The sequence below is a fragment of the Branchiostoma belcheri genome, unplaced genomic scaffold (genome assembly GCF_001625305.1).
Source record: "Branchiostoma belcheri isolate BF01 breed outbred unplaced genomic scaffold, Haploidv18h27 scaffold8, whole genome shotgun sequence".
Taxonomy (NCBI): domain Eukaryota; kingdom Metazoa; phylum Chordata; class Leptocardii; order Amphioxiformes; family Branchiostomatidae; genus Branchiostoma; species Branchiostoma belcheri.
This window is the reverse complement of record NW_017804464.1, coordinates 3,912,541-3,924,811: the sequence shown is the minus strand read 5'-3', so window position 1 is coordinate 3,924,811 and position 12,271 is coordinate 3,912,541. Positions and strand designations below refer to the sequence as shown.

Sequence of the window (12,271 nt, the reverse complement as noted above, 5' to 3'; positions counted from 1 at the left end):
ACCAGTAGTTTGGGTGGCTTCAATGACCCCCTATGACTGATGTGTGTTTGCCTCATTAGCGAGCAGGTGGGCTAGAGGACACCTGTGGGGTCATGACCCCAGTGACACTCACATCACCCCAGATAATCCAGGCACCAATCAAATTGCACTAGAAGGGCACCATGTTTGAATGCAGATTTGATTTTAGACAGAAATGACCTTGGATAACTCCAATTCATTTTGCTGGCCCTTGGGTTTGAAAAAAAAAACTGTTGGAAGAGAAACATGAAAACTGTATTTTAGAATAATGTTCAGGGCATGAACATAATGACATGTATAGCAGCAGGTGTTCACAGACAGATTATGTTACTGATTTAAAACTGTCCATAGTCTACCAATAATGTACAGAAGTGGCAGTCAGATCTTAAACAGGTTCAGCAGAGTTGAAGTTACACTGCTTTTATGCAAAAATGAGTAAGAAAAATCTGCAAAATCATGCATAACTGTACTAGAAATCAAACCCAACTCAGCGCAGAAAGAGATGAATGTCAGGGAAAGGAAGGTAGATAAAAAAGGAAATTGAAAGAAACAAGAAATGAAACCTTTAGGAAAAGGGGACAAGAAAGGATTCTAAAGTGAAATGGAGCAGCACAAGGCTGACTGTGGAAAGTTCTACTCTCCAAGCAGAAGTTCGGTTTTGGCTTATTTTGGCATGTTTTTAGGCTTTTTTATCAGGCTTTCTTTTTTGCAATGGTATTTTTTCACGCCAACCAAAAATAAAAAATGGCGTAAGAAAAAATACCAGTGCAAAAAAAGAAAGCCCGATAAAAAAAGCCTAAAACATGCCCAAAATAAGCCAAAACCCTAGTCTCCACCAGACTCCTTTTGCAGGCTGAATAAATCATAGAAATTGGCCTAAAAGGGGATATAATTGGCACCTTCTCTGGCCAATTATATATCCCTTTTTTAGGTCGATTTCTACTATTTATTCAGCCTGCAAAAGGAGTCTGGTGGAGACTAAAACCTCTGCTTGGAGGGTAGAAAGTTGTTGATTGGACTGTGCTGACAGGGTGTGCAGGTCTGACAGGTGGGAGGTCCGTGGTTTATCGCCCCTCCTCCACAGGTGAATAGGTGAGGCTGGCATTGTGCAGATATCATCAAACACAAACAACGTCCTGACAGGAAGTAAACTCAGCGTGGAATTCCTCCCGTGTTTGTCTCCTCGTCTTGTTTACTGGAGATCACAGGGAGTCCGCGCGGTGTAGGGCGTAACGACCAAGTTGTGGGATAGTCTCTACCACACTCCATTAGCTAGTAGAACTGTAGAAATTGGTCAAGGAGAGTATATTATTTGCCTCTAGCTGCCCAACACTTTTAGCAGATCATTCAGCTTATTATTGGTTCTCTGTATGCTATTTTTCCAACCACCAGAAAAGAGACTGATGAAAACAGCATAACGACCACCTTGTGGTCTCTACAACACTCTGAAAACGGTAGAAACTGGTAAAAAAAGTGCATTATTTGCCTCTAGTTATCCAACTCTTCTAGCAGATCATTCACCTTATTGGCCCACTACATGTGCCTACTATTTTTCCAACCACCAGAGGAGACTGATAAAAACAGCATAAGGACCACCTTGTGAACCAGGTGTCGCCCTGCATGTTCAGGAAACAGGTGGAACCATGGGCAGGTCCCTAGTCTTTCCAAGATCTACTTTCCAGGCATCGTATTACAGTAGGAATGTGTCTAGTGGGACCATTCTACACTTGTCTTTCAACGTCAGGAACACAACACAAAGCAATAAACTGTTGTCACTCATTCTTTAGGGCTGAGAGGGGCACTTAGTGGTGGCACGAAAATCATGTCACTTTGACTTTCCCCTACATGCATCCGATTCTCAACAGGTCTGTTTGCTGTAGACTACATGGATGGGATTTCTAATATGTGTCCTAGAATTATGATAAGGCCAAAGCAAGTAAATTTTATGGATGACATCTTCTGTAGACTCCAAATCTAATGCGAAAGAGAGAAAAAAATGCGGGCAAAAAAAAAACAGATTCCATTTTCTAATTTTGACATCATAAACCTTGAATATGAGAAAAAATGATTGTGCTAGACTAAGTTTACTGTCAACTATTACAACATCCATTTGTCACTGAAACAACTTTGAAGAATAAAAGTTTTCAATCATTGTACAAATGGGTTTGCTTCAGTGGGAACATATAAATGGAATGAAATACATCACTGCATCAAAGGAAAAGACAAAACAATAAATCAGAGCTTTGTCTGGTCTCCTTCCTATCTTCATATTTATCTGCCATCCACCATCCGGCATGGTAACAGACATCTTTGCCCATTTTCGGCATGTCAGAGGGCAACAAAATTTCTTCTTCTTTTCAAAAATTGGGCAAAAATTAATGCGCGTGTTGATGTCATCCATAAAATTACTTGCTGTGGTTTTATCATATAAACAAGTCATAATGCTATATTCATATTCAAGCCCAGATGAATCAGTTGTTTGGCTTAGGTGCATGGTGGGGCTTTCCCACATTGAAAGATTGAGACAAGTCTTTCTGGGACTTGAACAAAACATACCTCAGGTCAGCCAAGACTGCACAGCTGGAACAGTTCATCCACTGGTACATCAGAAGGGTATGACATCAGCTGATACAGTTCTTCTCTTGCTTTTAAATCTTTCAGGACTTGAAAAAAAAATAAGAAAGAAAGAAAAAGTGTTAGAAATGGGGGGAAAAGTTCTTGAAACATGAGAGCTCACAAGATTATGGTATTTCACAAAATGGAACCTCTGTTATACACTGTTAGATTTACATACTTGTCTTGAAGAATTTACAGAATGATTAAGGGACAATGATATTCAAATTTCAAGGAAAAGGTGGATGAAGTCACAAGCTTGGTGGTATTTCAACATTTTAAGACCAGACCATGCAAAATCATGTACAAGTAAGAAACGTTAAATAATGTTGATACCTGTGATGCAGCACCTGCTTTGTTGCAAACTGCTGATACTGAAAGAAAAGCTCCACATGTTCCCCCCATAATTCAAACATTTTCTATCAGGCTGGTGAAAACAATGCGGCTTCCCAACTTTGATCCTAAGAAGCCTCCCAAGGTCTTAGTAAGCCCCAGAATGTCATAATTAAGGGAGAGGGGTGTCCGGAGATGGGTTAAGCCAATGTTTTCCTGGCCCAACCCTGAACAAAGGTGTACCGGATCCCCTGCTCAGCTGGCTATGTGAGTTCGGCTTCCATCAAAAGTATGAACAGTGTCGAACCCACACAAAACAAGCTTATCTCCCATTATACAGAGGAAGTAGCTAGGAGAGGCATTCCTGTCACAAACAATAGGGGCACATCAGCACTGAAGCGGTGGAAAAGCCGATATTTTTTTTTTTTTTATAGGACAAATTCTGGATTAACGAGAGAGTGGGTAAGTGGGGGGACGAGTGTCAAATGAGGATTTACATTTGTATGGAGCCAGCCTCGTAAAGTCTGGTAAAGAGGAAGTGTTGGCTTGACGAACATCCTTGTTGTGTAACTGTTTAATCCCTGAAGCCTGACTGGGGGGTCCGGAGGTGTAATCAAAGTAGGGCGGGGCTCCAGTTGATCGCTATGGTAACCAGGTGTCTGGGCTGAAGGCAGGACCTTGTAGCCTCCCGTGCAGGCCTCTGGGTGGGTGGGAGTGGCAGGTACAAACCTTTTCTGGGTGGCTGGTTGTAGGATGGCCAGCAAAAGAACGCAATAAAAATTCTACAAAACGCAGTATCAAAACTCCCACCCGCCCCAAAGGCCTGCACAGGAGGCTATGAACTTGTCCGAAGCTGCAGAAGGTTCTTGAGAACCCCTAAGTACATGGCACCAGTCATGCTTGTAACCAAAACTTGAAGGAATTCTGCTTGATTAATTACAAATCCTTCACCAGACAAGCCTCTGGGCTATTTTTGATGGATTTGTACGATTTGTGGCTGACTGACACCAGAAGGAACTGCATAAATATTCAAGTTACTCTCATTCTATAAACTCAACATACCAACTGGCTTAGAAGCCATCAAAAATAGCCAGAAGGCTTGTCTGGTGAAGTCTTGAGTCTCTATTAGACTCCTTGGGTTGCTGTTAGAGTTGGCTAAATGTGCAAAATAATAGTATGCCAGAGGATTTAGACTTTGAGGTTGGCATGTCCGGATATGCTCTAATGCTGGCTAGCTAATTTATTTGGCAACTCATTCTCCTTACTTGGCTAATTTTTTTCAGCAACCCAAGAAGGCTGATAGAGACTAAGTTTGCATGGCATCCATCCATTTTCAGACTGGTTCCCCAAGTTTGCTGTAACATCTTGTTGTTGGGGAGCAAACCAAAACTGAGCAGTGCAGTATACAGGGCTACCCAACATCTGCTTGGAGTCTCTAATGACAGGTGACTGAGGTATGGGAGACCTGTCACGTAATCTCCAAGCAGATCCTAGGGTGTCAAAAGACAGTATCAAATTGGCCAGGCAGTACCCATTGGCCAGATGCAGTGGTGTGCGCCCATATGGACCCTCTCTGGCAAATGGTAGCCTCTACCAGGCACCGCGGATCGCTGGAAAAATAGTAGAAATTGGCCGAAATAAAGGGATAGTATACCAGAGAAGATCCAGGGCCATAGAAGCTCCAATTTGCGACCCAGCGATCCGCGGTGCCTGGTAGAGGCTAGGCAAATGGATCCTGCCTGGCCAATTTGATACCGTCTTTTACCACCCTAGGATCTGCTTGGAGATTACTGACGCACCCATCCCTGTGCTTCCATCACAATTTGTGACCCTGAGGAGGAAGTTTTGGGTCCACCTGGGGTTACTCAGACTGAGAGGCCTGCTCAGGCCACATGACAGGCCTGACATCCAGGTCAGATGGACCATGTGTGAGTGATAACCCCTGTCTATCTGCTCTGTCATGTACATCAGCTCTTCTTATGCTGTGCTACGCTCCAAGCAGATGTTGGGAATGTGCAACTTTCCACACCTACATAAGCTTGAAGATTACTTCTAATGTGCTAGAATACTTTTTTTTTCTAGTTCTACTTTATTCTTCATTTTATCTTGAAGCAGACTTTCTGCCTTGTTTATACTTTTTTTTCTAGTTCTACTTTATTCTTCATTTTATCTTGAAGCAGACTTTCTGCCTTGTTTTCCGACAAACTTTTCCACATATACTAGTCTATGTCTTTCTTTGATGTGGGTCTGGCACCCAGGCTACATATGGTGAGTGAGGTAGAGTGGTAATTAATAGGAGTTGATGAATTCATATTTAGAAGTCTACAAATCAACTTGTCCTCGAATCAACTTGTCGCTAAGTTCATACTAATTGTCTTATGCCTCAGTAATTTCTACACCATATTGAGGGATGAATCAACAAACACACACACACAAAGAAGGTTATTTCAAACATTTTTCCTGTTTTATTTTATCTTTGTTAGATTGAAACTTTCTGTTCAAAACATTGGGGACCTTACACCAGGTCCGGCCTAATCTAGTACATCATGGCATACTTCAACCAATACAAAGTGTGTGGACCGCTGTGCCGAAGTCTTTACACATCTTTCACAAACTCTTTCCGGCACGGTCCAGGAACTTTTAAATACAACAGTAATGTCCTACTATGGCTAGTTGTGGCTCTAAGAAAACGAAAAGAAATGAGGCATAATAACATTATATATATAAAACTCTTTAAAAATATAATCGATCTGTCACGATGAGTGTGCTTCTCTACTACTCTGTACACTACAAAAATAGACCTTTATATAAATAATTTACAAAAGAATATGACTCAATGTGAGTAACATTGCTGTTAGGGGTAACTGTAGAAGGAAGAGGAGGTGGCAGTAACTCAAAACTCAGGAACACGGGTACGTGCAAGGTGAGGGTGCAAGCTAACAATTACAGTGGTAGCCGATGGTTTCACAATAACATTACATAAGCCGCTCCACTCCTGTGGCGTCGCCAAAAAGCAAGTTACTTGTACAGTTATGGCAGCTGAGAAATATTTCAAGTCTACAGTGTTTCACAAGGGCAGCTGAACACAGTTTGGCTAAGCAAAGGAGACATAAACATATGATATGGCTGCGGTACATGCTGCTAAACTAGCGCTACAAGAATCTGCAACATTACAACGAAACTGAGGTAAAAATTGACAAGGCAAGGATTGAACTACGTAACGATATTAAATAATAATAACAAAGTCTTGACAGCGACGATATCAAAGAATACAAAGACATGTATGGATAACTCTGATGTTAATTTCAAATCTCTATACAGTGTGCAAAAATGTCAATATAATACAACAGACGGCATGGCTGTCACACCTCTTTTACACTGTATCTTTAATTACACTGTACCACAATTTCCTTACATGGTGTATATGTGCATCATTACTTCATTGGGGGGGACTGTTACTGGACTGAGTTTCAGATGATAATATAATATATATATATAATATATATATATTTATAGATATATCTATATATACTTAGATACTTATACGAGAAGCTGAGAAATTTTCAACACTTCCACGAGGGGAGTCCTGGCGATTCCTTATACGACATTATCGCAGGACTTATTCATACAGCATTATTTTCACAAAATTTACAAAATTCTGGCACTAGAGTCTCTCTATCATATTATAATCACTGACTTATTATCAGTGCCCCTCCATACTACAATTGATATGCCCTTTTCCAAGTCCTTCCATCGATACAGGTGCATTTTCCACCTTGTATGGGTTCCACAAACTTGCAAAAGGGGGTTTTTACACTAAGAATGTAGAGGGAGGGAGCACCGTTATAGTTTACATGGTGAATGAATGAACGAATGAATGTGTTCGTGGGTTTATAGGCAGTGGTACAAAGTCCTGATCATAAATAAATAAACTTTACCAAGTACTATTCTTCACTCTTTCACAAACAACTCTCTTCATAAAAATCAAAGTCTTCAAGAAATCTCATCGATCAACTGTTACTTGCCCTGAGTTCGCTTCTTCCACATTTTCCTACCCTACTTGACTGTACAGCATGGAAACCTGCAAAACATAAGCAAGGAAAGTTTTGTTAGAAACAGATCAAAGTATCATGGCAGACAGCTAAAGCCATAAGATGGAACTATTAACTAGAAAGGTAACATTTGCAAATGCATAATGTTTACTTTCGTACTCTGTTAATTCTTACTCAAACACATTCATCTATATATGGTCAGGCAGGAGTCTAAATCCCTCCTGCTATAGAATTGCAACATAATGTAACCTAATACTAGTTACCATGGTAACAGACAGTCTGGTTCATGTCATTGACCTTTTTGGTTTGGAGAAGAAGAAGAAGAAACAACAGTGTAGGCTGAAACCCACCTATTTCTCACTGCTTCTACTTGAATCTGAAGAATTATACTCCAGTTCGTACAACTTGGGTATGTCGTCCCGCCGTCGTTTTGAGTATCTATAGGAGTCCGCTGACGCGTCGTCTGTGGGTTGGCCAATCTGTACAGTCACAGACGTTGTGGCGGTGACCGTCGTCACGTGATGCGTTGACGGTTGTTGGTAGGCGCGGGACTTGCTCTTGGCCGGCCGTTTTGGTCTGTTTGTTTGTCTTTCTGTTGTTGGCCTCACCTACAAACAACAAGGACAAAGAAAACAACACAGGTTACAATACATTCTTAACATATTGTGGCATTGAAGCAGATGCATCTATTGTAAATAAACACATCCAGCCCCCTAGCAAACATGCAAAGAACTGCAAGCAACACTGCCTTATGTAATGTCATAGTAAATTTACTATCACAGTGGAGGAAACCAAAACGCAACAAAATCATACTGTTACAGATGCAAAGCTACATCATTTTGGTTAGATTGTCATTACACAAGGTATGCTGGCCCTTTTTAAACTCATCCAACTACTCATAATAACCAAAAATCTCTTCTTATCCTTGTGTAATGCACTGGAAAGTGCAGATCTTATCTTTCAGGCCAAGGTGGCACCAGAGCAAGAAAGGAAAATACTGGAGGGTCTGAATGGCTAACAGCTGAATCAAACAGTTCAGGGGGAGCTTAGAGCCCCATCCAGTAACTGGACTGTACAGGCCAGACAGAGGGAGGTTTAGCCCTGCCCTGATGCTATCTGCGCGGCAACATAAGCCAAGAAAACAAGGCAGGTGCCTGCACGCATGCCAACATCAACCCACAGACATCCTTCAGCTGTCTCTAGTCTTGCTGGGGGGTGTACAGTTTTCCCCTGCAGACTGCCTTTTTGTCCCTCAATTTGGACCTTTTTGCTCAAAAAGTGCTATTCTTAGCCCGTTTTAATCTACTATTTTGTCTAATTTTCTGCACGGTCTGGCAGGTTGATCACTGTTACAAAGGACGAGACTTCTCAAATTCAAAGGTAGTTAGCGGCACACTCTTTCAACGACAATTGTGTTACGGTTACTCACCGGGGCGTTATATTTTGTCCGCTTGGGGCCGCAGCGCAGGTAGCCTGTCTCGACCTTGACCTCGGGTGCCACCACGATGTCTGAATGCCTCTGCTGGAGGTACTGATCACCGAGGCCGGAGAACGCAATCTCGTTGTTGAAGAGATCGGACCCTAACGAGTCTGACCGCTGAACCCTGGGATACGTGTCCATGGGTACGCCGGTCTCGAATGGCGGCGTCGGAGGCGGTGTTGGCGTAGGGAGGTGCCTCGCGTTGTTCGCTGGTTTGACTTCAGGGCCGGGGCCGATCAACGACAGGAGAACGGGCAGTAGAACCAAACCGTTCAACAAGCCGATGATGACCAGCGCCACCAAGACGTAGAAGAAATACCTGCAACAATATAAAAACAATTTCTACATCAGTACATCTCAGGTTGTGTCTTAGTTGGCCGTCAATAAAGGCTACGGCTATGGAAAGAATTTCAACCTAAAATGTTATCATTTGACATACAGTCATCAGAGCAAAGCAAGTTTTCACGACTTTGATTCTACATGAAAGGATAATGTCAAAATCGTTATGTCGCCTGCATGCACTATATTGTATTGAAGTAATCTAGCTGATATCAGGTTGAGAACATTTTGCCATGTTATTCCGTTCAACACTTCCAGCTGAGGTGTTACATAATCCATGCATGATGCTTGCCAACACAGACCACACATAAAGACCAACATTCTCCTTTCCTTAGCCAGGCTTCGTGCCCACAGTCAAGAACCACACAGGGATAGCTGCTAGATTGCTTTGACTCCCAACCTAGGGCACCTTTCATGTTGCTGATAGCTGATACCACCACGGCTCTTAGTTTATTCTAAGTTATTTTGGGGGGCTAGTTGTTACACATGGATCTCCCCTATCAGTTAGGCCAGCATTGGAATGCCTGACCCCCAATAAAACCGCATATCCCAGAGGAGTACACCAAGTTTAAACTCTAACTTTTCAGTATACCCTCTTCAAAACTGTAAGGTGGCAGGAATTGCTACTTGTACGTCATACAGACGTTGGCTATAAAATGACGATTATTCTTGAGAATTATCTAATGAGACTGTAGCTTGCTTACACAAATATGCCTGAGCACTTTGAAGCTGTCAAGCCTGGCCTAGTTTTGCCTACATAAACAATAGCCTGCTGGGGGAAGGAAGTGAGGCAGGGGGGGTTTAGGGTTTATTCTAATTGCGCCTTTAAATGAAAACACTTCGTTCCTGTGGGATAAAAGGAACTGAGGGTCTCCTGTGACGTTTATAATAGCCAAAATACAAACAAATATGTCTGTGGAGGACATGCCTGTTTTTACAACAGAGCTAAACAGTGTAACACAAGCGACAGGGTGTTTCCTTTATTACAGACGTGTAGTTGGGGCAGGTATGAGGGCCCTGACAGGAGTGGGGTTTCCTGCCAGGCTGGGGTCTGCCCCCATTCCACAGCTTCCTTCTTTACAGCCTACTGCCTACAACAGGTCCAGCCAGGAAAGCTGATAGCATCACTGGCCTCAGGCTGCAATCATGCACCCAGACTGGGCAGGCACGGTGTGGGGCCGGTGGGATACAGGGGGAGGGGGGCACGTTGTCCACAGGACCCCCCTCTCCCCCTCAGAGGGGTACCCCCCAGGCCACCCACTGGGGACCTCCAGCTCTCTTGGCTGCAAGTCCATGTCAGGCCACATTAGTGATAACAACTGCGGTAAACACGGGGCTGCATCAGGGCTGGCATAAATTCTCTCCGCACAACAGAAAAGGGGTCATTTCACCCAAAAGGCTGGGGTCAGAACTACACAGGGCGGCCACACAGGCCCTGCTGCCCTGCCCCTGGACAAGTAACATAAACAGGGCAGCCACGACCTGCTGGAAGCTGTTTCCCCTCTCCCCATTCCTTCATGACTCTCCTCTAAACACCACTGATCTGCAGCACCCTTGCCAGGCCTGGCAGACAGGCCTATCAACACAGCATGCCATCTGAGCAGCAGACTCAGCACAACTTCCACACAACCTACACCCCTCCACTCCACAGGCTTACAAATCCCCTCTCCTGCAAAACTCAGAGAAAAGCTTCAGTTTCTGCTCCCTCACAACATTTTCCACAACTTCATACTTTCTGTATCACATCTGAAGGATAGACAGTGGGACATTTATGGGGGCACTGACTTGTTTACTGCAGATTTATTTATGTTGGATTGTGAGGAATGCTCAGATGACAGTCTCCAGAGCAAGCCAGGATAAACAGAATGACTACAAAATGGTCAGCTCCCCAATACACACTGAATCTGTGTTTTGAGATCTTACTTTTTTTAATTTCATTACTTGATCCATAAGTTTATCCATAACTCCTGTTGCCTGTTGGCTTACAGTTTGTGATCTGCTCATGACTGACATTTGATAAAGCTGACACCTTACAAGACAGCTAAGGCTGTGTTATCTCCCCCCTCCCCTTTTGGACAATAAAAAGTGTGCCAGTATTTCCTACAGGGTGTGTGTGTGTGTCGTGGGCTGATGGGGGTTGATAGGACCCTACTGGCCTGAACTTTGGCTACTCTGAAACAGAGATGAATATGGCTGCTGGCTAGATAAACATGCTGGCCCATTTCCTGCCCTCACAAATCCTTCCAAATGTCCCGACACACTCTCTGTCCCGCTGAGGCGTCACCTACAAGGCCATATGCTGCTCCTGTGGTACAATGCCATACGCCGCTCGCACGGCAAGCTAGGAAAACAGATAGGGGGACCTGGAACGTACTATTCACATCCCCTCGTTCTTCCAAACCTTTTCATTCTCAATTCAGCCCAATTTGCAGGTATGTAGGCTTGATGGAGATGCTACATAAACAAGCTGGGGGTTTATGCAGAAGCAGGGAGGGACCTGGGGAACACCAAGGCAAGCAAAGCCCCTCCCCCACCAGCCTGAAATGTGGGAACCATCTGTGCTCCGCCATGAAACAGGAACCAAGAAAAATACACAGCCATGCCACAGCCAGCCTGCCTCCATGTGCTGCTGACATTTTCCCCAAAACAGATTATCTTTCCCACCCAGCGCTGAGCGGACCCAACTGCCAGCGGAATTCTACACTGTTGCAACTCTGAGGGGCCCTCGGGAGGGGGAATTCTACAGCAGGGAGGCCACAATTCCCTTGGGGAGGAAGGTTGGGCTATGCCACCTGAAGTGTAGACATGAGGACTCAATCCTGTGACACATATTCTTCATGAATTTATAGGATTGGTAAAATGGGGAAAGAGGAAAGTTAAAAAAGGGAGGGAGGAGGTCCGTTATTTCCCACCCGTTACTGGAGGCGTAATGGATGGTCCCCACAAGTGCTGTCAACTCCAAGTGGCAGCCTGGGAGGCATCTCCTCAAACTTGATTTTCTAATTTGGAAATTGTCACTTGGCTGACACAGTGACCCCAGAAGTCAGCCCTCCCCCACCCTACCTGCCCCGCCCCAACTCCTGTGTCAGCCCTGGGCCCCCCTCACCCACAGATGTCACTAACGGACCTTACAAGCCAATTAAAGTCTGGGAGCAGCTTGGGAACAAATTAGCAAAAATGTGTGGCACAAGCATATCATTATGGAGCCTGTCAACTTGGATTTGGCAGGCGGCAGCCAACACAGATTTAGGTTGAAGGGCTGGAAGGGGTACAAAAATATAGCAAGGCCAACACGTGCTGGGACTCCCCAACCACCCAGTATGATTACCACAAGCCCTCCCATTACCAGGCAAGAAATATTGGGTTCCACCAGATATTGCGAGAAGCCAGAGCTAGGATTGGAGCAAATCCACACGGAAACCCACAAGGAAAGGTG

The 12,271-nt window shown here is 44.0% G+C and overlaps 1 protein-coding gene across 3 annotated transcripts in view; it reads right to left on the bottom strand.

The window, feature by feature from the left end:
- Positions 1 to 5,414: 5,414 nt before the first annotated feature.
- LOC109486103 (protein patched homolog 1-like) overlaps positions 5,415 to 12,271 on the bottom strand; it is a 67,771-nt gene continuing 60,914 nt past the window's right edge. For all 3 annotated transcript variants that reach the window (XM_019789790.1, XM_019789791.1, XM_019789788.1), the window contains exons 20-22: positions 8,446 to 8,815; positions 7,367 to 7,624; positions 5,415 to 7,045 (exon numbers count right to left, since the gene is read on the bottom strand). In XM_019789790.1, coding sequence (XP_019645349.1) covers positions 7,367 to 7,624; positions 8,446 to 8,815 — 628 coding nt within the window. In that variant the 3' untranslated portion in view covers positions 5,415 to 7,045. The remainder of the gene's footprint in view (positions 7,046 to 7,366; positions 7,625 to 8,445; positions 8,816 to 12,271) is intronic.